The 22,817-nt window shown below is 43.2% G+C and overlaps 1 protein-coding gene across 8 annotated transcripts in view; it reads left to right on the top strand.

The window, feature by feature from the left end:
- Ten-a (tenascin accessory) overlaps positions 1–22,817 on the top strand; it is a 468,764-nt gene that overhangs the window by 369,352 nt on the left and 76,595 nt on the right. The window contains exon 1 of one of the 8 annotated variants that reach the window (XM_043413141.1): positions 21,847–22,319. The exons of the other annotated variants lie outside the window; for them this stretch is intronic. Coding sequence (XP_043269076.1) covers positions 22,228–22,319 — 92 coding nt within the window. The 5' untranslated portion in view covers positions 21,847–22,227. Of the gene's footprint in view, positions 1–21,846; positions 22,320–22,817 lie in introns of those variants that run through there. 8 annotated transcript variants of the gene reach the window in all.

Here is a 22,817-nt window from a genome sequence, read left to right as displayed (position 1 = left end):
ACGCCAACATCGGACTCTTCATCGCGATACCGTATAATTCCCGCCGACCCTCTTTCATGAGCGGAGCTTTTATTCGCGGGCCACCAGCTCTGCGATCAAACCATCCGTGAATCCCCGTCGGTATGGATAAGTTCTATGCTTCTTCGGAAATGAATTTGAAGTTCTTGAAACGAGAAACTCTGTATTCAATGGAAATGAATTTTTTGTTATTACATCTCCGGGGTATTTTACCATTTCAAATGATTCGTTGACCTGCAAATTTATTGATCGTTCACGATCGATCTCCGGTACACAGAATCGTGGCCGCGGTAATAGATATTTCAACGTTTCGAGGCTCCAGTTTTTCGTTGAACAAAAAATGTAAAACTTTGACAAATCCACGCCCGTTATACCTCGAGACATTTTACATTATTATTCCAAAGGCTCGTACTACCTGCATGCAAACACACGAGGACGACGCGGTACGCACGAGTGAATATTCACATTTCATGATAACAAGAGCCAGATTGAGAACTGGAATTGGAACAAGAGGTTGACGGGCAGGCGAGCGAGAGCCAGCCAAGGATTGTTATCTCGAATCGGGTGCGTGTTGAATAGGATACATGCGAGTATTGTCTCGCTCGTTTAGCGGTAAGCACGAGTCCTCGAACATGTGAGGTGCTTAATGCACGAATCATAATTGTTTAATGCGGCAAACTGGGCTAGGTGCACACCGCGCGCGCAGCGGGGGTGTGGATGCGAAAAGCAAACGGAACGGGGCAAGACAAGAAGAGGGGACTTGTTACGATGCTGGCTCTACTGCGATAATTAATCCCTCGAATTGCGGGGAGCCATAACCGCCTTCGACAGCTCGTTAAAATTTTCATCAGGAACAAATTTGTCGCTCATTCCTCGCCGCGTGGCAAAGATCCTCCAACGACGGGGAGCCAAGAAAAAGGGAGAAACGAACCGGCATCGTGGTTTATAACTTTACGGATCGTTACAGCTTTCGTATTACGTCGAAATATATTATCATGTCATTGAACCTCCTTCACTGTGTCATCTTCTGCTGCTGCTGCTTCTTCTCCCTTTATCGATCACAAAAGCTATTTCTCGCGTTATGATCTTCGGTAATAAAACAACGAGGTTGTAATTACAGTTTGTCGGTAATTTGATCGTTTCTCTGGATAATTGTCGAGGGAAGACCTATTAGCGACATCGTTTGGACGGCCGTGGCTTTTTACGAGCGTCATTTAAACGGGGTCATTCAGACTGCTGCGTTATGTCATTGCGATTAATATTTTCATGAATGTATTTTTTAATCGAATTCATGTCTCGCCTGGTAAATTACAAGTTTTATTACTCCAGCATAAAATCTTCGTCACATTTGGTCGTGGTGCCCGTTAAAAAAAGCTCATCAACAGGATTTTCTTCAATTTACAAAGTACCTCGTGCTGTCGAGGCAACTAAACGGGCGTTTTGAATTCTCGCGTGCTCGAACAGCTGCGAATCAATGACGCACGAGTCCACGTTCGTTTGTTGATGAATTTTTCAAAACGCCGATATCCTACAATCACAAAAGACCCGGAAATGTTGTTGATATAAAAGGCTCCGGGGCGAGCTCGTGCTTACCAATTTTACTCCCTCGTCGATCGGGACCCTGGCAATCAGATGGTATCGTTATTCGTAGGCGTCGCCGAGCTGGCACGCGTCTCTTACAGGGATAGCCGACCGCAACGAGTGGGAACGATTTTCTAAGCCGACGTGCGTAGCCTCAACGGGGAAACGAGTTCGAATGCCTCCGGCGTTTTGAAAAACCTCGGAACGCGTCGGAATTAATGAAGCGATCGGCTTTTCCGCTCTCTTTTAGTCTCCGACTTTTTCGAGGCTTCCAACCCCCGGCCGTCATCGGTTCAACACGGATTTTATCTCGTCTTACGATCAAATTCATCGCTCGGGAATAGGCCTCCGGGGTGAATTCTGCTTTGCTGCTTCTCCAAACAGAAACGAAGAAAGCGCAGCAGAAAAGGCACGAGATGACGAAAAAACGAAGAGAGAAAAATTTCGTGAAATATAAATTAATTAATAATGAAGCTAACAAGAGCCGCTGGATGAGGCGAGCCGAGTGGAAATTATTATTCGCAAGAGGTATTACGTAAGCTCTCCTCTCGAGCTTTATCATCCCCGGAGAGCAATGACCCAGAAAATGAATTAGCACAAGAGTACAATGGGACGCATAAATAATAATATGTATGTATACTTAATGCGTTCATTAATATATATGCATGTTGCGTATGTGAATAAGTAAACGAAATAGATTGTCGGGGAAGAGAAAACAAAACGAGAAAGAAAATAAGTTGAGAGAATCAGCTGCGAGCTCTTTGGAAAGTAGTCACTGGAGAAAATTTCCACCACCGCCTCTCGTACGATTTATAATTAACTTCTATTCTGCACTGGATTTACCAACAATAATGAAACAATTGAATGGCTCGTGTTTGAGAGATGCAGGTCAGTCGAACCCCCGAGTAAAATTATTTGAATTCTCATTCATTTGACGAGTAAATCGTTAAAAATGTAGACACCGATGTACCTCGGTCGCTAAATTAATAAACATTTACCAACGAGATAGCATCGGTCGAGTAATTAAAAAAACAAAAGCCACGAGCACCAGCCACACGCCGGTTTTTTATTTTTCTCTCCTTCCCCTTTTTCTGTGTTTTCTTAGCATGAAATATCGTGTTGAAAGCGTAGGTGTAAATCTTATCGAAATATCGCGCGATTCTTGCACCGTGAGTTGACGTCTTTGCGTGTAACAAACACCCTCGAGGCGTTTTATCGAATTAACTCACGAGCCTACGGGGCCTTCTCGTGGCGAGTGCTTCACTGTTTTTGATTACGATCTACTACCGTCACTTCGTTAACCACAGGTTGAATGAGGAGACCATCCAAAACAAATGCGCGCCTTTAACGAATCACGAGATTCCGATCGCAGATTTCAACACTCAACTCCCCAAAATTCCACGCTCCGACTTCGACTTTCCAGTCCTTTTTACGCGACGGGGACTCACCGTTGACACATTTTTTCTCATTCATGAACTCGGACGAACACGCGCTGAATCGATTTTTCAAACGGTCAATCAACTCTAACTGTGAGAGAAAAGTGAAATTTTTCTCAGGAACATTTGGTGAACGTCGCGTTGAATCAACAAAAGTTTTTTGCATCGACAAATTTCATTCCAACGCCACGGTTTGTTGATCCAACAAACAGTTTGTTAAATTAACAAATTTCGTTTCCCGTATATTCCGGTTATGAGGCCAACCCGCACCAATTCAAATAATCAAACGTGAAGAATATTCCAATATTTTGCTTCAACGATATCCCGCGACGCTTATCGAGCCAATTTTACAGGACGTTTAGTACGAATCGATAAACGAGGGGAGGCAAAAAATTGTCATCGAACGAATGTATATCTCATTGCTAACATGCCAACCGCAATTATCAGGGGTCAACACAAAATTTAAAATTGGCATTCAAGTATGAAATTTTGGTAGGTTGGATCATATTTGAGGGAGAAAAAATTACATGGCATGAAAAGATTTGCTTTTGTATGCATGAGAACGTTTGAACGATATTTTTGAGTGATTTCAATTTTTATTTTCTAATAACACCATACAAATATAAATGCATATTACTTTGATGGAAAATACGTGATGGAAAAGAGGTATAATAAATACTAAAATAAAAGGTACGAGCATCAATCTCGATGTAAAGCTGTAAAAGCCTCACAAACACGAGGGCATTTGACTTTTTTTATTCGCAAAAAAACACAGAATCAGTGGAACTATAAAAACCGACGTTCGGAATCTTCGATTACGGAAGTAAAGTAGCTCATACTTTGATCATCAAACGAAAGGGAAGGAAAATAAGCGGTGAATAAGGGTGTTGAAGGGTTGTTTTGATGAAAAAAGTTGTTTGAATATTTGGAGAGAAGTGGAGTGAAAAAAAGTGGAGAAAGAATACAAGGCGAAAGAAGGATTAGGAAGGAATGGAGAAAACTGCACCGTGGATGCATGCATGAATGAATGCAACGAGCAGCAGGTAACTCGAGCTATTAAGCGGTTCTTTCTCCGGTCGAGCCGAGCCCCTATTTCGCCTTTTATTTTCAGAGAGCTCCCTAGGATTTTAACGTGGCTTCTTTCATGCATAAAGTACACCGAGATAGACAACTGTATACGTAAAGGGTGGGTGTGCGGAGCCATAAACAAGGCAAAAGTCGTCGAGGAGGGCTTATGAACACACGTATGAGGAATAATATCCATTAATTTAGCTTTGAGCTCCGATGGTAATGTTATTGCATTTGTTATGGAAAGTCGCTCGACAGTGGTGCATGGCATTTTCAACCCTTTCAGTCATATTTTTCTTTCCCCCCCGTTTGCCTTTTTCTCCCTTTCTCATATCTTTTATCTCGTACGTTGTTCTTTTTTTTTTCTTTTTTTTTTTAATTTTTTTTTAAATTTTATTTTGTTTGAACTCGCGCGAGTCTTCGCGTGTTTTCCACTTTACGGTGCGAACAACAACGACAGTAGCAATAAGAAGGAAGAAACTGTAATTATTTTTCACTTCCATCATACTTCAATGCTCCTTTCAACGTTCCGAGGTAATTGGAGTGATTGGAAAAGTGCAAAAAAAGCGTAGAAACTCAATAAACTAGAAGATAGGAAAAGGGGAAGACGAGGGTGCTCGCGGGGGTGGCGAAAAGGGAGAAGAGACTCGTACGTATATGTAAGGGGGAACGAACTGAGAGGGCCAGATGTTTTATTGACGTGAAGATGGATCGTCGCAATATTATTGCGTCCGGAATGGAATTCGTGTGTGCGTCGCGAATGTAAGACGATGCGCGCCCGTCGTGTGTGCAGCAGCCACATTTTTATATGTGCATTTATAGATCGTGACGACGAGTTCATTCTGTGAAACATTCTGCGAAGGGGGGTGCTGGATAGAGTCGCAAAAAAATTGATCGTTTATGTGTTGTGGACAACGAGGAATGGGAGAGTGCAGCGTGTGCGTCATTCATTCAGGAGGGGCAAACTACTCGTCGCTAGATTCGATCCGATCTTTTGCTTTTGCACGCCAAAGGCATTTCTTTTTCGATTATAAGGGAACGAAAAAAGGGCCGGCGAGATGGCTGCCTTTTACTTGTGCGTTTAAGGGCCCGGGAATGCACCCCCTCGTCGTGTGGCATGCGTAATGCTTTTCATCCTTTTCCTCTTTCCACTGTCTCCGCTTTCCTTCGTAATCCGCAGCCCCAACTCGTTATCTACTTTTGTCCAACTTTTATCCCCCCGATACTAGCCCGCGTACCTTTATACAAAATCTATATAAACGTAACAGCACATCCACTTACAACTTGACACGTGTGGGTGTACGAAATCTACTATCGCCAGAGTCCATTATGGGATATAAAAATGTAGTGCGAGCTAAGAGAGGAGAGGAGACAAAAAAGGGAAAAAGCAAGTGGCCCATTATAGCAAACTCGAGATCTCGATGATTGCCTTATCAAAATTCTAGCCTCGCATCCGCCATCGTTTTTCATCTAACTCTTGCTCCTCCTTCGGGTCTTCCACAGAGCCTCCGGAATTCTATAGCTCGTGATCTTAATCACATTATTTCTGGAATGCAATGAAATTATTTCCACATTGAGCGAATAACAAAGGAAAGAAAAAGCAGTGGACACAGTGGGAGCAATATCACGTTGTATATTTACTTTTTATTAGTTTTAATCAACTCGAAAAAATCTCGTTGAGAAAGTGTCGTCGACGATATTTTCAATCGAATCTCACTAAGTCATGGAAAACTATCGAAACCGCTCGTATTCAAATATTCATGAAATTCCATAAATTTATAGTGAGAAACAATGAATGAAATTTGACCAATTATGCCACAGACCCGGGGAGACATACAAAAGCATGAAAATATAAAAATTCGTGTCAGAAGATTGTCTGAAAGGAGGAATCGACGGGTGGTAATGTTCAAAAAAACAAGCCGAGTCTTACCTCTCCATTTCCCCCTCCATCCATGTTATTTACAACTCGAAAACACTTCGGTGCGGACTCCAGGTCGTAAAGCAAACTCAGCTGGAGCGTTATCTCTCCGTGAGAAAAGGTCACTCTTCCCTCAATGCACCGTTTTTTCCATATTTTTTTCATCCTTTTCTCGGATTCTTGAATGCACTCACTCAACGAGCTATGATATAAGTTTTTTCGAAGGTCTTCCGCTCCTGACTGGAAGCGATTTCCTTAAACACTGTGGACGAAGCTGGCCCCATCGCATCGCTTTCAAGTGGTCGGGGGCACATTAGCTGACGAACCGGGCCGGATCACATCAGATTTTTTGTGATCCTCGCCCCCGAGACGTTTCCATTCCACTCGATGTTCATTTTTTAAGCATTTTTTCCCATGTTGTTCCTTCTTAGCCCCCCATCCCTTCGAAGTCCTCAAAACCGATCTTATCCCCGGACTCAATTTCTTTTTTTCATTTTTCAAGCTACGTGGAGCTACAAAAGCAGTTGTTTTCGCAGTAATCCTACTGGGAGCCCCTGCACGTCGATGAATTACAGCGACGACGTAAAATCCGTGATCCCAGTGGGGTAGCGCAGCACGATTAAGCCTCGAAACGTCTCGCAATGAGAAAAAACGTGAGAAACGAAACGAGAAACATTTTAAGACAAATTTCGATGTTCGAAAGTCTCCATTCGTGGCTGAGGATGGAGCAGCCATAAATTTTCAATCTGCAGATTTTGGATCTGCGTCAAATTTCCAGTGAAATACAGGCCGATAATTTTGGACGAAAACAGTGCACGCAGCTGGTTTTTTGTACAGCCGGAGGCTTCGATCACCACTCACAACGACTGAAATATTCCGAGGAAACAAATTAGACCACAATTCTTCGGAAGGCCTCCACAAGCAGTGGCGCGGTCATAGATAAATTAGAAAAAAGTTACGACATTTATGACGGTAATGTCTTAATCTCAAGATACAAGCCCCCGATAAAGAAGACATTAAAAAATGTCTCTTTCCTGAATCCGGTTTTTTAATTACACCCGCAGGTCCATGAAACGACGTCGGTAAATTATCGACAGAGCCTCCCTACGGGATCCCACAATCATATTCATAAATATCATCAAAGATATTTACATAGAAATTCTCATAAAATGTCATTCACATTTTTTCGTTTGTTTAATCGAGCACTCATTGAAATGTTTTCCGAACATTCCAACGACCAAAATTCTTTCATCGTTCCTGCATCCGTGATGAATGAGGACAAATGACGAAAGTCAACGTGAAAAAAAAAACTATTTTTTTTCACAATCCCATCAATGGATAAATCACACATTGGAAAAGCTAACAAATGTACTAAACGAAATTTACATCACGTAATTTACCACGGTACAATAGCTGACGATGACGAGGCATCGATCGTGACGCGAGGGATCACCCGTTTTGTCCTTTCAACAGAGCCCGAAAGGCTCGAAGGGCATCTCCATCACGGGGTTACGAGTGAGCGCGCTCCCAGCACGAGAAATTCTTAGCGATGGTCAATAAATTATTGAAGGAATCTCCGAGGCTCGAGTGCCTGGGCTGCTTGAACGAATGTTTTTTGGATGAGGTCAGAATTTATGAGAGATAGAGATTTTATAATACGACACGACTGCCCGAGAGCCAGGCGAGCATGTGTTTCGAGAAGAAAAATGCATTTTATGCCCATTCCTCAAACGTGTTTCGAGTGCGCACACACACACACATGTATATCGAGTTTCTCGCTTGTTCGCCCTCGCATTGCAAATTCGCGCGAGTTCCGGAGTATATTAGCAGTATTAATTAGGCGTCCCTTCGCCGAGGGATCCGGTTGAGTGAGCTCGACCGAAACCCCGTGTGCGGTTTATCAATATATGCGATTCCATGGTGTAGCCGAGACATACTGGGGCCACGAATAATATGTATCATATAAAAGTACGTGGCCTCTTGTAAACGTGGATGCGGGAGCATTTTGTGAGAAACCAAATAGAGATTCGGATCGGTTTTTAAGGTTGCTGACTTCATTATTTCGCGAAAAGTTTTCATTCGCTTCCATCTCCAAAGATGAGTCACGTAACTGAATCATTGAAGGAAATTTATTTGGGTTTGAGCGATATTAAGGGACATAGGAAAATAGGAATTTGTAGGCGGATGTTTGGGTGATGGGAGAAAAATGGCGGAAAGTGTTCATGGTCTTTAGTTTGCTGCGGTGACTATTGAAACGCCATCGCGTATAACGGTCAATCCTTACCGAGCAAACAATTCAGTGCACAGCGCCTCTTCCCCAACCCCTTCGACCCCCATATCAATTACCTCACCCCTTCTCGCAGGAGGAATGAAGAAGAAAATGAGAGAATGAGGAAAAAAAGGTCTGGCAGGGTTTTCCTAGACGTTCCTTGAGATCGAGCCCCCTCACGACCCTTCATTCCTCTCTTGCCCCTCACGTTTTTTCCCGCCCGCGCGTCTTCCTTCCTCCCATTCATACTCGCCTCATTCGCTAAATTTCATCCTCGTCTCCAGGAAAAAGAACGTGGAAAAACGAAACTCGAGAATAAAACGAACACGAAGAAAGAGAGGAAGAAAGTGGGAAGGGTGGGAGCGAGAGGGGAGGGGGAGGCAGGGTGAAAAGCATCCCTTTTATTAATTGCGTCCGCGTGGCGATCGAGGGGGGAAACGGTTTCTGAGTCTGCTCGTATTCTTTCCTCTTCTCATTCTCTTTTCTCCACAATCTTCAAGTCTGCGGTCCATTCGACATTTCCAACATTCGCCGAATCAAGAGCCCCTGCGAGGGCCCGGGGTCAGCGTTCTTCGATTGTGATTTCATTTAACGGAGGAATTTCAAAGGAAAATCCTCCCAAAATTGAGCGTAACTCCAATATTTTAGTCGTAATTATCCGGGAAATTTTCAATTGGACTTCTGAAACGAGCGACGCGCGTGCTCGTGCTTCGTATATTCAGCAAACAAAGCTCACAAGAAATTATTCTTGTTCCGTTCTCCGGTGAATAGAATTTTAATTCCTGTTCGAATACGAGGTGGTAAAAGAGGAAAAAATTGACGACGGTTTTTCACCACGCGCTGACGATCCCTTTGAACTTCTCTCTCATTCACGAAGGGCTGAATTCATCGAAATTTCGTCATCAACGGAGTCAAGCTGTGCTTTACGCGTTTGACGTATCCCGCAGGAAGTAAATGTCAATGTAGAAGCTTAATTTCGACATCCCTAGAACCGGGCGCGACCAGTCCCTCAAAATATCGTCCCCTTTCGTCCCTCTCGCGCTCACTTTTCCCCGGTCCGGGCCAGTAATTACGCCAGTTACGGGCGCTATTGAATATCCGGGGTGGAAACGAATCTTCTTCGTTCCCAATCGCGTTGTGTTTATTATCGATCCAACAGAACCTAACATTCATCCCCTCCAACAAATTTGTGTATCTATAGACGCAGGGAAGGTTATATTAGGAATGACGAGCTCGAGTTCTGAGACACCGAATCGACGTTTTTAGGCTCTTGACCAAAAAAAAATTTCACTTTCCCAATCAAAATGGAGTCTGATATTACCGCGTGAAACTGGTCGTGAAACTCAAAATAATTCTACGAAATTACTGCACGAAGAGCGTAGCAAAAAAAAAAGTACACGGAGAGACTTTTATAGAAATATTTCGGATGAATTTGCTAGAAAAATTTGCTATGTTTTGTAGCAGCGCTGTTCTATATCGCCACTCTATTACATTTCACCAAAGTGCATATAGTAATTTTGATGTCGAAAGCAGTTCTCTCAAATTTTACTATGTACGACAGGCAACATTTAGGTCTGCGACATTCTTACATCGAACGATGTACAGCGATATCCGAATGTCACTCGTGTCTTTGGCGAAATGTTAAAAATTGGTGAATTGGACTGGAGAAATTGCTTGAAATTTTACTATGTGCCACTGGTTAATTTTCACGTTTACACTCGCAACGCCTCGTGTAATTGGTGGGCGCATGAATTTTGCTATGTTATTGAGCTAAATTCAGTGCGGTAAAAGGGAAAGTACGAAACTATGCAATTTTTCGTATAGCACAAGAATTTTTTATATATAGTACAGCGCGTTATTTACTATGAACTCAAACTTTTGCATTATTTTTTTACACTCTGTTGCTATGAAAGTCTCTCCGTGTAGAACGTCAATAAAAATGATCAAATATATGGAAGAATTGTCTAGCAAAAAAAAATGAAAAAATATAGCATTTCATACTCTGTGCGAACGAAACATGAGAAGGAAAACGTATTTGAAATGTGACGCATTCACATTGCAAAAAAAACAATCATGAGAAGAACTTTCTTTAAAATAATTGAATACTGAGAAGAAGAAAATGCGAAGGGAAGTGACAGTTTGTATGCAAACCTCGAGAAAAAGAGTCGTTCAAGAAAATATTGCAATTCGTTTAAAAATTGAATTTGAAAATAAAGAATTTCGAATTGATCGTATCCGATCCTATGATACTGTGCAACGAAACGTTAAAAGATTAGAGTTCGTAGGACTTTTATAATAAAAAGTAACTACCTTACAGGCAAGTTATTTTGGTACTTTATTTCTGAAAAGTGTGTAGCACTAGTATTTTCTCTCTCGATCATTATTTCTCTCAATTTATAGCAGCCCTCTCGTGAAAAACAATGAAAGTACAGCCCGGTAAAGTTAATGGTTGAGTGGGTCAGGTTGTTGAACTTGCACATTAGGTTGTTCCCTGAAAACGAAAGACCCCTTAATTACAGCTCCCGCGGTTAATTAACTTCGTATTACTCGGTCATCAGGAAAATCTAAAAGTCTATTATCTATTGAGCAATTATCCAAAGTTGAGCACCGATAATAAGTTGAAAGATGGTAACAAGGTTATTAAATTCCAAGCTTTGTCATTTGTGCTTGTGACACACTTATCTGCTAATTTAAAAATCTGTACTCGATAATAGCGAATCGTTGAGAATAAATGAAGATCGTTTCGATCGACTTTTCGAATTTTTCCTCTTCTCTCTCTCTCTCTCTTGCACGCGATTTCGTGCTTGGAGGCTAAAGACAGCTCGCTTACCCATGCCTCATTAAAAATCGTATTTCACTTCTTGACACCAATTTATCTCTGAACGAATCGAGTATTATAAAAACCCTGAAATTTCATGTGGAATGTAAACGTGATTTATGGAAATGTGACTCCATTACAAGCTGTTATCGTACGCGTGTCACATCACACGACATTTCCAGCCACGTTGATGTGTTCGTTTTTCCATTTTATTGGAAGAGAAATAAAAAAAAAATAAAAAAATAAAAAAAAACGGATCGAAAGTGAGACTTTGAGTCTCAAGTATGAGCAACTGGCATGAAATTTAATTGAGGGAGACTGTTTTATGTACTCGAGTATATGGGCCTTTGTTCAGGTCCACCAGATGTATTATATATACACACATACATTTTTTTCTGTCGTTAAATAGTGGGAGGAAACGTAATCACGCTTTCACATCAACGAGGGTGAAACATGACTCTGGCGTTTTCTTGCTGTCGTTGCTGCTGGTCCTTTTATCAGGCCTGACAGTAGAGAGTCCGTGTCTGCAACACGAGGCTCTTGATCTTAAAATTATTTTACGATAATGCATCGCGCCCGCTGGTAAAAATGTCCGAGGGTGAAGCCCGCGGCGTCGTGAGACTCGAGGAGTAAAAAACATACGCGCGGGCTGATGCTCGTAGATCATAAAGCAGCTTGTGTGTCTTTAGAGTCATTCCGTGAAACTGGGAAAAAGGAAGCAAAGAAAAAATTTGATGACTCAAGATGAATTAGGAGTCGGAAGAAAACTTATTTCTGAAACTCTCGTACGATGGCCGCGGTTTTATGCTTCACTTTTGCTTCGCGATCACCCGATCTTGCAGGCCTAGAATCGTCGCAGCCCTCGTGGCTGCGACTGGAACTTTCGTTCGTGGAACTTTCTCGGACACACACTCTCGTCCTTTATTATCTCGAGAGTATATATTTGCACGAGAGGCTGCTTTATTGGTTGTCGCGTTGGCAGCGAAATATCGAGAGAACGTTGCGAAAAGGATCTCGGTTAATTTCATTGGATTAAGGAGAGTGAGAAACGGTGGGAGCGAGAAGTGAGAGGAGACCCATGGACAATAAACGTCTGAGATGGCTTCGTTAATTAATTTATTATAGTGCGATGGGCAGGGGGGGGGGCGGGGTCGTGGAAATAAGGCGGTTTAACGACTTTCCTCGAGATGGATTCGAGAAGCAGATGAGTTCACGTGCGTGGATATACGATCTGCACAATGACACATTCGTAATTCATTTTAATGAAATAGATTCTCGCTTTGCGATCGAGATCCCGTATTTCGTGTGACGTTACGGAAAATTCGTAAATTTTCATGCAAGCTTCCATTTTTTTCCCCATCAATTTCGAGTGGAGAAACAAAGTTGAGGGAGCAATACAACCGAAAGGTGAGACGGGAAGAGGAGCGTTGAAAAAAAAATCGACGAGTCCGAGACTCGGAGCAGGTTAAAAGGTCGAAGCAGCGCGCGACAGAGGAAGAGGAGATCGAAAACGAAACTGCTGCTGAGAAATGAGAGACAGTTATGAACGCGAGTTGAGAAAGAGAAGAGAAAGACTGAAAAAGGAGGAATCGCGCTCGAACGGAGCCGAAAGACACGTGGACAAGGGTGGGTTCGCTCACTTTTTACCCTTTTTTCTGCCCCCTTCCTACCTACTTCCTTAACTCCTTTCTCGCTTTTCTTCCCTCGCCTTCCTCCTTTTTTTATTCCTTTCCATTGGTACTTTTAGCATATAGCTCGTTCGGCAACCGCCTCTAAATCCTTCGCCCGGTTAAACAACCGACGTTTGCTCAATGTTTCAAACAAACCGAGCGCGCGCGCGCGCGCGCGCGGGTGAGGCTTTATTTGCAGTGAACCGACGCACAGAGAACGCCCCAGCCCAGTCCGGAAAGCTTCGGGCAAGCTCCTCGCTCGCTCCGTCTCTATACGAACGCGCTTATATGTGTATGCATGTACGTGGATAGGACATTTACCTCCAACCCCTTTCAACCCTCGATGCTCCGGGTATGCAGCCACCGCGGTTATATAGTTGCCTCTTGTATTCTCCGCCACTCTGGCATCGGATTCTTAGCATCCCTCTCCACTCCCTTATCCTTTCACTCTCTCGCCCTAGACTCAGTTCTCTTTATGCTCAATGAGAATTTAGCCTGGGAGCCAAGGAAGGAATCAAACGTCGAACGATACTCCGATTTATGGAGGGCTTGTGTACGAAAATCCTCAGTTTGTTGGTTCAACACTCGAAAACAAAGAATTTCGCGAATTTCCCTTCGACTCTCAATCATCCTTAGGCTAGTAGCCAATTATATTTTCAAAGTTGAAATAAAACGACGCTTCTTCGTGAAATTTTGTCTCAAATAACTAAACGAATAATCCAGAATTTGGGCATTTCCGACTTCTCGTCCGAGACGATAGAACACGTATCGACAAATATTCAAACGACGATGAAACGACACACAGATCGATCCAAAGCATCCTCTTTCGACGCGAAGACTACCTTAACGAGGAGGAATGCAACGTATAAATAGTATTACCAAGCACATATCACGTTCGAATATGAAATTTAACATTAATGTGAGTAGGCACTCGGAGAGATATTTTCGAACGAACAAAGGGAGACGAAAAAGACTGACAGAAGTGAGGAGGGTTTTGTGTGGCCATGATTAATGACGAGGATCCTATGCATCGACTGGAATTCGTTGACGCAGGCAGAATGACGTTGTCATTGGTAGAAAGAAAAAAACTAAACATAGAAATATTCGTTGTATGTTAAGTATGGAAATTTGTGTGCACGTATGAATAGGATTGGAAAAAAACAGCAATTTCTTCTATTATTTTTGGTTCTTCCTATTTTCTTTTTCCTTTTTATATTTACAAACCTCGTTTTTCTCAGACCTTGTTAAAGTATAAGAAATGACGGACCAGTCTCTTTCAGTTATCGATACAACGAAGCTCGCACTTCTTTTCTTAGAGTACCAATGAAAAATCGTGACGCTTCGTGGGAAGGCTGCATAATGGTACAAGGAGGTATAACGAGTCGATTGTTACGCTTCGTGTGATCGTCTTAACGACTTGTGTCATCTCCACCCCAGAAGACCTCACGAGAACTATCGATCTCCTCATTCTTCATTCAAACGTTTTTGCCCCTCTTTTTGTCGTCGTGTTTGAACTGCCGTGCGGTATCAAGGAGCTGAAAATAACAGCAAATTTCTCGGAACTTTCCAACGTGAAAGTCGAATTATAAAAAATATAAGGAGAAAAATATTGAATTAAACGCATCGACGAACCGTACTAGGGAAGTGTCACATTTTTATCTCATTGTTGTATTTTTTGTGTGCTCATATTACTGTGGATCTAGCCAACAAAGTGCCATAATGTTCTCTCTTTTTTTATAAATCTTCGTAAATATGGCGAGGTCGCTTTATTGTCGATAAATTTTCTTCATTTTGCGTCGCTCTTCTAGAGATTGGAGCGCATAAGCGTTGGATCCTGAAAAATGGGAACAGAGAGATGATCCGCTTTGAGGGGGGAAAAATTTGACGTCATGAAAATTTGATTTACACCCGCCGTCGCAAGGATAAATCAAATCGAGGTTAAAGTTTCGTTTTCCCGAGCCAACCACGTGAAATTCGATAGAAATTTTTTCGACGATTCCGTGCCCCGTTTTCATCGGATCACTCGGATTGAAATGTCCCAAAATATTTCAGCCATCGTAGTGTTTCATGTGTGCGATCAGACGAAAAAATGGAATGGAACAACGACAACAACGACCCTCGTGAAAATCTGAACTTCCTCACTCATTACGCGCCCCCCGTTTCGCGGTCTCCCTGCGCGAAAATAAACACCCAAAAATAGAGATGAAAAGCTGTCCACGAAATTGACTTTAAAACCAGGTATAAATACACGAAGAGAAAAAAAAGTGTATCAGAGACGAGACACGAAAAGTTTATGAAAGATTTTTCTCAAGCTGGGAAATTTCATGGAAAATCCAGACGAACGTTTACCCAGAGATTCTCGTAGTGCATAAAACCCTTCCCTCGTGAAAAGTACGTAAAAACATAGCTATACGCACACAAATAAAACGCCACATCCTAAAAGCTTTCACGGCGCGTCCCCGGGGCTAGAGGTCAAAAATATTTTCCCGGCATTTTCGCGACGAAAACGAACGCGCACACACCGGCACGGGCGAGGCGGGCTCGAGTTTATATTTATAGCGAATCGCTGTCGTAGATGCTTCGAGAGATTTTGGTTAATGTCGCGCACGAGAAGATTTCTCGATGTTGTTGAGAAGTGAGGGAGCTCAAGGAGAAGGTGGCTGAGCTGGGGAGGAGCAGGAGCAGGCGAGGAGCTCCGCAGAGGGAGAGTTAGAAACGCGAGGATGCGAAGTCAACGCGAGAGAAGCGCCCCGTACCAGCACGCCCGTTCGAAATCCCCTGCGTACGTGTATCCGTTTGTGCTGTGCAAACAGCCTGTACCCTTTCGGTACACAAAGTGTCCGCGAAGTCGCGTTAGATATTGATAGGCTGGCATGGATCGTGACATTTTGAAGAAAAAAGTCTTTGCCCGTATTTTTCGCTTCGGTGCACCACCCTCCAAGGGGAATTAATTATTTAGCGATAGCCTCGATTCCGTTGCGGCTTTTCGTCAAATCCGAAGCAGCGAAGCGGAGTTCTGTGCTCTCCCTTGGATTCTCGTCGCCGAATCAATAGCCCATCGACGCTGTATCGATCCCTGAAGATTTCTTGCCCCGAAACTTTCCCGCCTGCGCCGCGATTTTCCGTTCACCTTGTACATATTCCTCCGTCGCGTACGCGAGCAAAGCTTCTGTTTCCATCCTCCTCCCTCTTCGTTTCCCGCGTACAAACAAGCTGCACTGGCGCGAGGCCATCGTTTACGGAGGTTTTCGGTTTAACGACATCAAAGGACCCACCGTCGCGAATTTTCTCTCCCCCGCGCGGTGCGCAATACCCTCCCTCGCTGCGTGCTTCGTGCGCGCAAGATTTCAGTTTCGCGTGCATGCCTCTCGTTCGCGCTTTGCTTTCACAAAACCTTTACGGACCTCTAGAAATGTTGTCCTTCGTGCTGCATCCCGCCGCGCTTCATCCTTCCGAATAACACACGACGTGTGTGCTGTCGCTGCTTTGGGACGCTAAATTCCAACGAGAATTCGCCGATCCGAAGAATGATCTCGAATTCTCTCACCGACTCTACTTACTTCCCACTCACCAAACGTTTTTCCGCTTTTCTGCATCTCACTCCCCCTGAATATTTCATAGTCGACGAAAATTCCGGGCATTTTATCGTCGCAAGGGATCGATTTCGAAGATCCGAGACGCTATACTTCATTATGGCGCCCTCCAAGCAATCGGATAAACATCGATTCAGCGATGTTCGCCAAAATTTTGCTGCAAAGTAAGTGGGCAAAAAACAGAAAAGTTAGTTCCAATCGATCGCGGGCTTTTCATAAAATCCAAATACGTGACGAGGCTTAAGCCAAAAAGAGAAAATTCGTATCGGTTCCGGAATTAGTATGAATTAAATGAAGGCTATGCAAATCCGTAATTACAGTATTGGAAACTTGGACGAGAAGCTATTGTATCGAATGAAATTAAATCTCAAACACTAACGAACTTTCATTGGATTAAGTAAGTATTTTTTTTAACTTTTTTTATTCACAGTAGAGTTGCTGATTATTCTGTGACAAAGTTCGCTGCTACTCTCGATGGTAATACGATCCTACGGACTTCGATAAACCCTTTCATAAATAACGTTTGACTTCTCTCCCTCATACTTCCCTTTGTCGCATTCATCTCTTTAATCGTTACAGCACTCTTGGGTCAAATATCAAAATTATCACTGGAATTTTCGCGTCAGCGATTTTTTTATCTCTCACAAGTAACGAGTTTTAGAAACAATATTCCGTCCTGGAACGATGAACGATTTTTCATTGAAATCATCGATTATCTTAACAGATGTTTTTATTTAATTACGCACCAATTCGATAAGACAAATTTTCAACTTTTACTTTATTTTTTATTTCAATTATTCGACATTTTTATTATTACTATTAATTATTATTTATTAATTACATGTTCAACTTTTTTATTTATTTTTTACAACAATTTCCCCAACAATTTACCCATTCTGGAAATAATGATTTTTCATTGAAATTATCTCTTATCTTGACAAGTGTTTTTCTTTTAACTACACGAATTCGATACGAAAATTTTTGAATGATTATTTTATTTTAATTTTAATTATTCTACATTTTTATTATTATATAAAATATACAAAATGTAATAACAGATTATTTATTGAATAAAAATTTTAATTACTGATAATCAATCGCTCATCAAATTCGATTCGTTAGAAAATGATTTTTTTTCGGAAGAAACAGAGCACGAATTTTGTTGACCGATTATTCCGATGAGTTCTGCCCTAAATTCATGAATATTGCTGGAGGTGTATGATCAGGGTGAACCGAAACTGAAAATATATTCACGAGAAGTATGATAATAGCAAAGAATTTCAACGATGCGAAATATAGAAGCGAGAAAATCGAGTGGGAAGTAGAACTCTTGATGCAGATCTTACGAATTCGTGACGCGTGCGGGATAGAAACGCCCTGAACGTCTGTGCAAAACATAGACTGTACACGGATACACCACCTGAATGTAAAACGAGCTTGAGCGTGGAGCAATGATACCGTAACTATGCATGGGCTATTTAACGTGAAACACAAGCGTTTTTTTATTTCCTCCGACCCCCTGGATTCACGGACTCGCGTACAATACATTTTTTCATTGTTCCCAATTTAATAGGAATCCAATTATTTGCAGCCGAATAGTAATTAGTCAGAAACGAGGCAGGGCTGGTAGATCGCTTCGTGCAATTAATTCATTTCCCCATCCTCGGCTTCGGGTACCCTTCATAAGGACTCGAAGAAAAAAAATCGGCGCTACGTTCGAAAGAAAAACTCTCCGCGAGTGTCCCTCAGGAATTTTCTAATACACGGATTCTGCTTTCGCAGTGATCGTCGATATTGAATCACGCCTGAGCCCTTAATTTCGACTTTAAAAAACTCGCGCGACGCATCGAACTCGCTCGGTCTCTTTCAGCCACGATCTCGAGTGGGACTACTTTTCGTACGAGCCTGCGTGCTTCTTCTGTAAATAAGGAGACAGAGGAAGATGATTATAACAATTACGGACGTGTCATTTTGACGTTCGAAGGCCCATACAGCGAGAGCGGAGGGACACGAGCGCCCGAATTCTACACCGATACCGCACATAAGAGCAGAGATGATTCACGTGTGTTTACACAACGTGAGCGACTGCTTACTTTTCTCCCTCTCGTGCCAAAGAGGCTTTTCCGAAGTACGAGCTCCGCCAAAGGAAGCTCGAGTTTTCCTGGTCCTCTTCCCTTGCTCCTCGCAGTCAACGCATTTTCGAAAATTCTTCGTTATACTCGCACTTTTTCTTTCCCTCCACGCAGCATGCACGATCGTCCCGATTCGTCGGCACGACGAATCCCCCCCAAGGAAAAGACTCTTCAAAAATTCATTAAAAATCCGATTAAAAAGAGTTCGAGCTCGAATAAATTAAGAGAGGAAAAAATGTTTAGGATAATGCCAAAAGAGAATAAGAAATGGCCTGTTCGAAGAATAATTTTGCGTACAAATCATCGTTGTATCTGGCATAGTGATCGGATCGACCGAACGGAGGCGCTCACTTCCGAGGCTCGTAGCAGCCCTGCGAGAGACACGAAGAGAATACGAGAGAGAGAGAGAGCGAGCAGCGATGCTAAAGCGACGGGGGCATTTTCGACGAGTACTACATACTACCAATGTTATATGGAGGGGCGAAAAGCCCGTACACGATGCGCCCCTGCCCTAAGAAAGAGCAAGATAAAAAGCGATGGAGCGAGGAGCTCGATGGGAGGAACAGAGAAAAAAGCGACGGGTGAGCGAGCGGTGCGGGGACGCAAAGAGAGCGAGCGCGCTCGAAGGGTAGTCGGCACATGCGCTCGAGCGCTGCGAGGTGGTGGGGAGGGCCAGTGTCACTTCGTGCCGGGCGTTGTGCCGCCGTGGCCTCTAGTCTTTGATCCGCTTCTGCCGCGGCCGGATGTCGCATCGAGTTTCGTCGTAACACGCGACCGTAACGATACGTAGCTGGAAAAACCGAGCGAATTATTTTCGCTCGCTCATTAAAATTCGTATTTTCGAGATTCAAATCAGTGATCAAGGGTGTGACGAAATAAATGATGAATTGAGGCTTCGACCAATTAGCCGTTACGATCCCTGACTCTCCGAGCGAACGAGGTATTTCCTTGGGCCCCGTTCACCGAAATCTGAGAGCTTTCGACACCGCGCATTTTACGGATGCCTGGAAACGACGGTTTTTCACTTCGACATTGACGCTCCCGAGCACTTGGAACGATTTTATTATCCTCGGGAGTAAATTACATTTTGATCATCGCCATTTGTTTTTATCGAGTCCGAAGCGCAGATGAACTTCCGCATCGTTACTTTCCTCAACGGGCCAGTTTCCCTGAATCTCTGTGAAAGCCACCGGTCTTTTCAACCTTTTGCCCGCGGCTTTTTACTCGCTCCATCTGACGCTGCTTCTCGTCGAAAAGGTTCGCTGCACATGCGAGGGTGACTTCGGTGTGCGTGTCAAGTCAGCGACGTTTCAAGGGCCAATGTACCTTCCCCGCGGATTTTCATCGCGGCGCAGCAAGCTCCCGTGACCCAATTAGGTTTTCCCCGAGCTTCCAAACTGCGCGCTCCTACAACCCGGCTTAATCGCCGGTGACACTCTCCCTCACCCGCGCTTACACGTTTCCGTGGAAATTGGGTTTTCACGGAAAACCCGGAGAAAGCCGACCTTTCAACCCCTTCCAGCCATCCCCGTCCCTCTCTCCCGCTCTCTCTCTTTCTCTTCTTTATATCTACGTGCATTAACGTACATGCGAGACTGCATACTATCGAATTTAGTTCAGAATCACGTTTAATTACGCTAAGAAACCGAATCGTAGGTGGAGAGACGCTCAAGAGGCAAAAAAATCATCAAATCGATTGATTTTTCATGCTTAGAAGTTCCATTCGAAAAAATGCTTCAACGAGATTGATTGAAGATTGAAAAATTGTGTTTACTCGAGCCAATTATTGACAGACGAATTTTTCTGTCATAAGAATTATAAAAAATACCGAAATTTTCATTGCCCAGGATTTGGAGCAGCAATTTCAGTTTTTCAGTCTCCTGAAAAACCGCTCAATAATTGAACGCAAATGTCATCTTCGCTGTGGTAAACCGATGAAGAAATTGTACTTTTTTCTTGTTTGTTCGACCGACTGCAACTTCTTTTTTGCCCTACACTCTGGTTCTTCACCCCCTTAAACTACCCGCTGCAGCGACAGCTCGCTGGACCTAGTTCGCGATTGTATCCAGCGCGGAATAGCACGATTGTTAATAATAGACCGGGCTAAGAATAGACTGAACGGGATTCGTAATGATTTTTCATTTTTTAGTCGAAACCCTCCGAAGGGACTCTTGAGACACTGGATTTCGTATCTTTGCATGGAAATCGTAGTAAAGCTTAATTTCCGTGTCCATCTCGATGGCAAAAAGAAATTTTCGTCCCTCGTGTCGAAACGTCCGGGTTGAAAGCTCTCAGAGAAGTTCCTTCAATGGAATTTTTGTTCCACCCCTTGACGGAGTTCCAATTAGTCAAAATAAACTTGCCAAATTCGAGACAGTAATCCGCAAAGCTGTTAATGTTCTCTAGATTTATCGAAAACGAGGTTCTTTTTGTGGCGAACCTCAATTGTGTATGGTAACGAGAAAACTCGAAAGAAACTACCGATAACGGGAGGAATGGTTGATCATTGAAATTGAAAAGTTGAAGTGGACACTGGTGAATTTCTTGAATCGATGTGCATCGACAACGAAAGTGAGAGGAAGTTTAAAACGAGGAAAGCGCCATTTTGCCCTGTGGATTTTCATAGTCATGTGAAGTGAAGGTTTTTCAAGCGTTGAGTGCATTGTGAAAGATAATAGGATCGAAAGAAAGTTTGATTGAAAAGTCAGAGACTCCTGAGAATCCTCAAAGTCTGAATAAAAGCATCAACGAGTTATCTGTAAAATGAGTGAAAACGCTAAATTTTGATGATTTTTTAAACCTCTCCTCCTCGCTCTCTCTCTTCGGCTCTTTCGATCGATGAGAAATCTCGCGCTCGCTTGTGCACCGGAGAATAAATCGAGTTTCAAAGTTCAAAGTTTCGTGGTGTTGGCAGATCGATAAGAAAGTTTGGACTCGGGGGCTTTTCGAAGCCCTGTTTCTCCCGTGTGTATGAGGCTGTGAGCGAGTGCGTTGCTCCAAAATCTTGAGGAATCGAGTAGTCATTCGAATCGAGACAAGACTTTGGCAACTTCCGGGAAGAAGGTCAAAAAAGGGGTGGAAGAACGGTCAGCGAAGTGAAAATTAGTGGGAATTTAATAAATTGGGGTAAAAAGACTCGATCGGGATCGCGACGTTGAGATAAAGACAATCGCGAATCGCATGAAAGTGGGCAACGCTGAAGGCCTCTGAGACGAAGCGAAGTAACATTTTTCCGTTCTCGTTATACCGAGATCTAGAAGGGCATTTAAAAGTGCGAAGGAGCGAAAGGGAGAAGGCTAAAAAGGGCGTTAAGAGCGCGGGCGGGGGGGCGGAAGGGGGGAGGAGGGTTGAGAAGAAAGAGGAAAAAATAAGTGAAAACATCGTGCTGTCTTGCCAAGGAGGTTTGATACCGCTACGAATAGCAAACGATTTAAATCGCAAACGGTTAATCAAGGGTGCAACGGTGAAGGGTAACGGCGGTTTTGGTGACTATTCAGCGGCGGGTGAATTCGAAGTCTGGGGCGAAGAACAACGCTCAACGGATGGTACGGACCACCACGTGATTGGTCCGCTTCAGCGGCACCAAAACCAGCAACAACAGCACCAGCAACAACAACAAAGATGCGACGGTGGCTCGTCCCTAAGACCTTTACTCCACGTAGCTCACTGTGAGCTCCATTCACCTCGCGAAGCTGAATTACTCAGGCTCGATAAGCTCGACAGTATGGATCGAAAGTCCAACGAACACGATCCTTACTCCATGATGGATAACTTTCACAACCCCGTCCCACCGCCCCTGCCGCGACGCCACGTTCGGTGAGTTCGCATTCGATTCTCTGCCCGTAGAAATCAAAAGTTCCACTGTATTCCCGCAGCACGCATATTCGAAGCAGATCGAAAGAATTCGTAAAAATGCACATTTTGCATTTCAATCTGCTTCGAATGTGCTCAAGCTTCATTGATTAATTTATCCCAAAATCATCAGAATCCTTCGTCAAGTTTAACGTTATTTTTATCGAAATACTACTAAAAATGCAAAATGTGCATTATTACGAATTCTTTCGATCTGCTTCGAACGTGCTCAAGTTTCACTGATTAATTTATCCCAAAATCATCAGAATCCTTCGTCAAGTTTAACGCTATTTTTATTGAAATCGGAGCGATGATGGCAGGAATAAATCCAGGAAACGAAAAAAAACTCGCATCGCGAAGGCTCGAAACTCCTCGCTCGGTGGCGTGTAACGTTCCAGCGTATTGTTGAAACATTACACGACATTATCCGGGAGCCTTCGCAGCGATGGTAATCTCCGAAAG

This window comes from Venturia canescens, chromosome 2, assembly GCF_019457755.1.
Source record: "Venturia canescens isolate UGA chromosome 2, ASM1945775v1, whole genome shotgun sequence".
Classification (NCBI taxonomy): Eukaryota; Metazoa; Arthropoda; class Insecta; order Hymenoptera; family Ichneumonidae; genus Venturia; species Venturia canescens.
The sequence above is the reverse complement of the archived record's forward strand: the minus strand, read 5'-3'. Positions and strand labels throughout refer to the sequence as shown.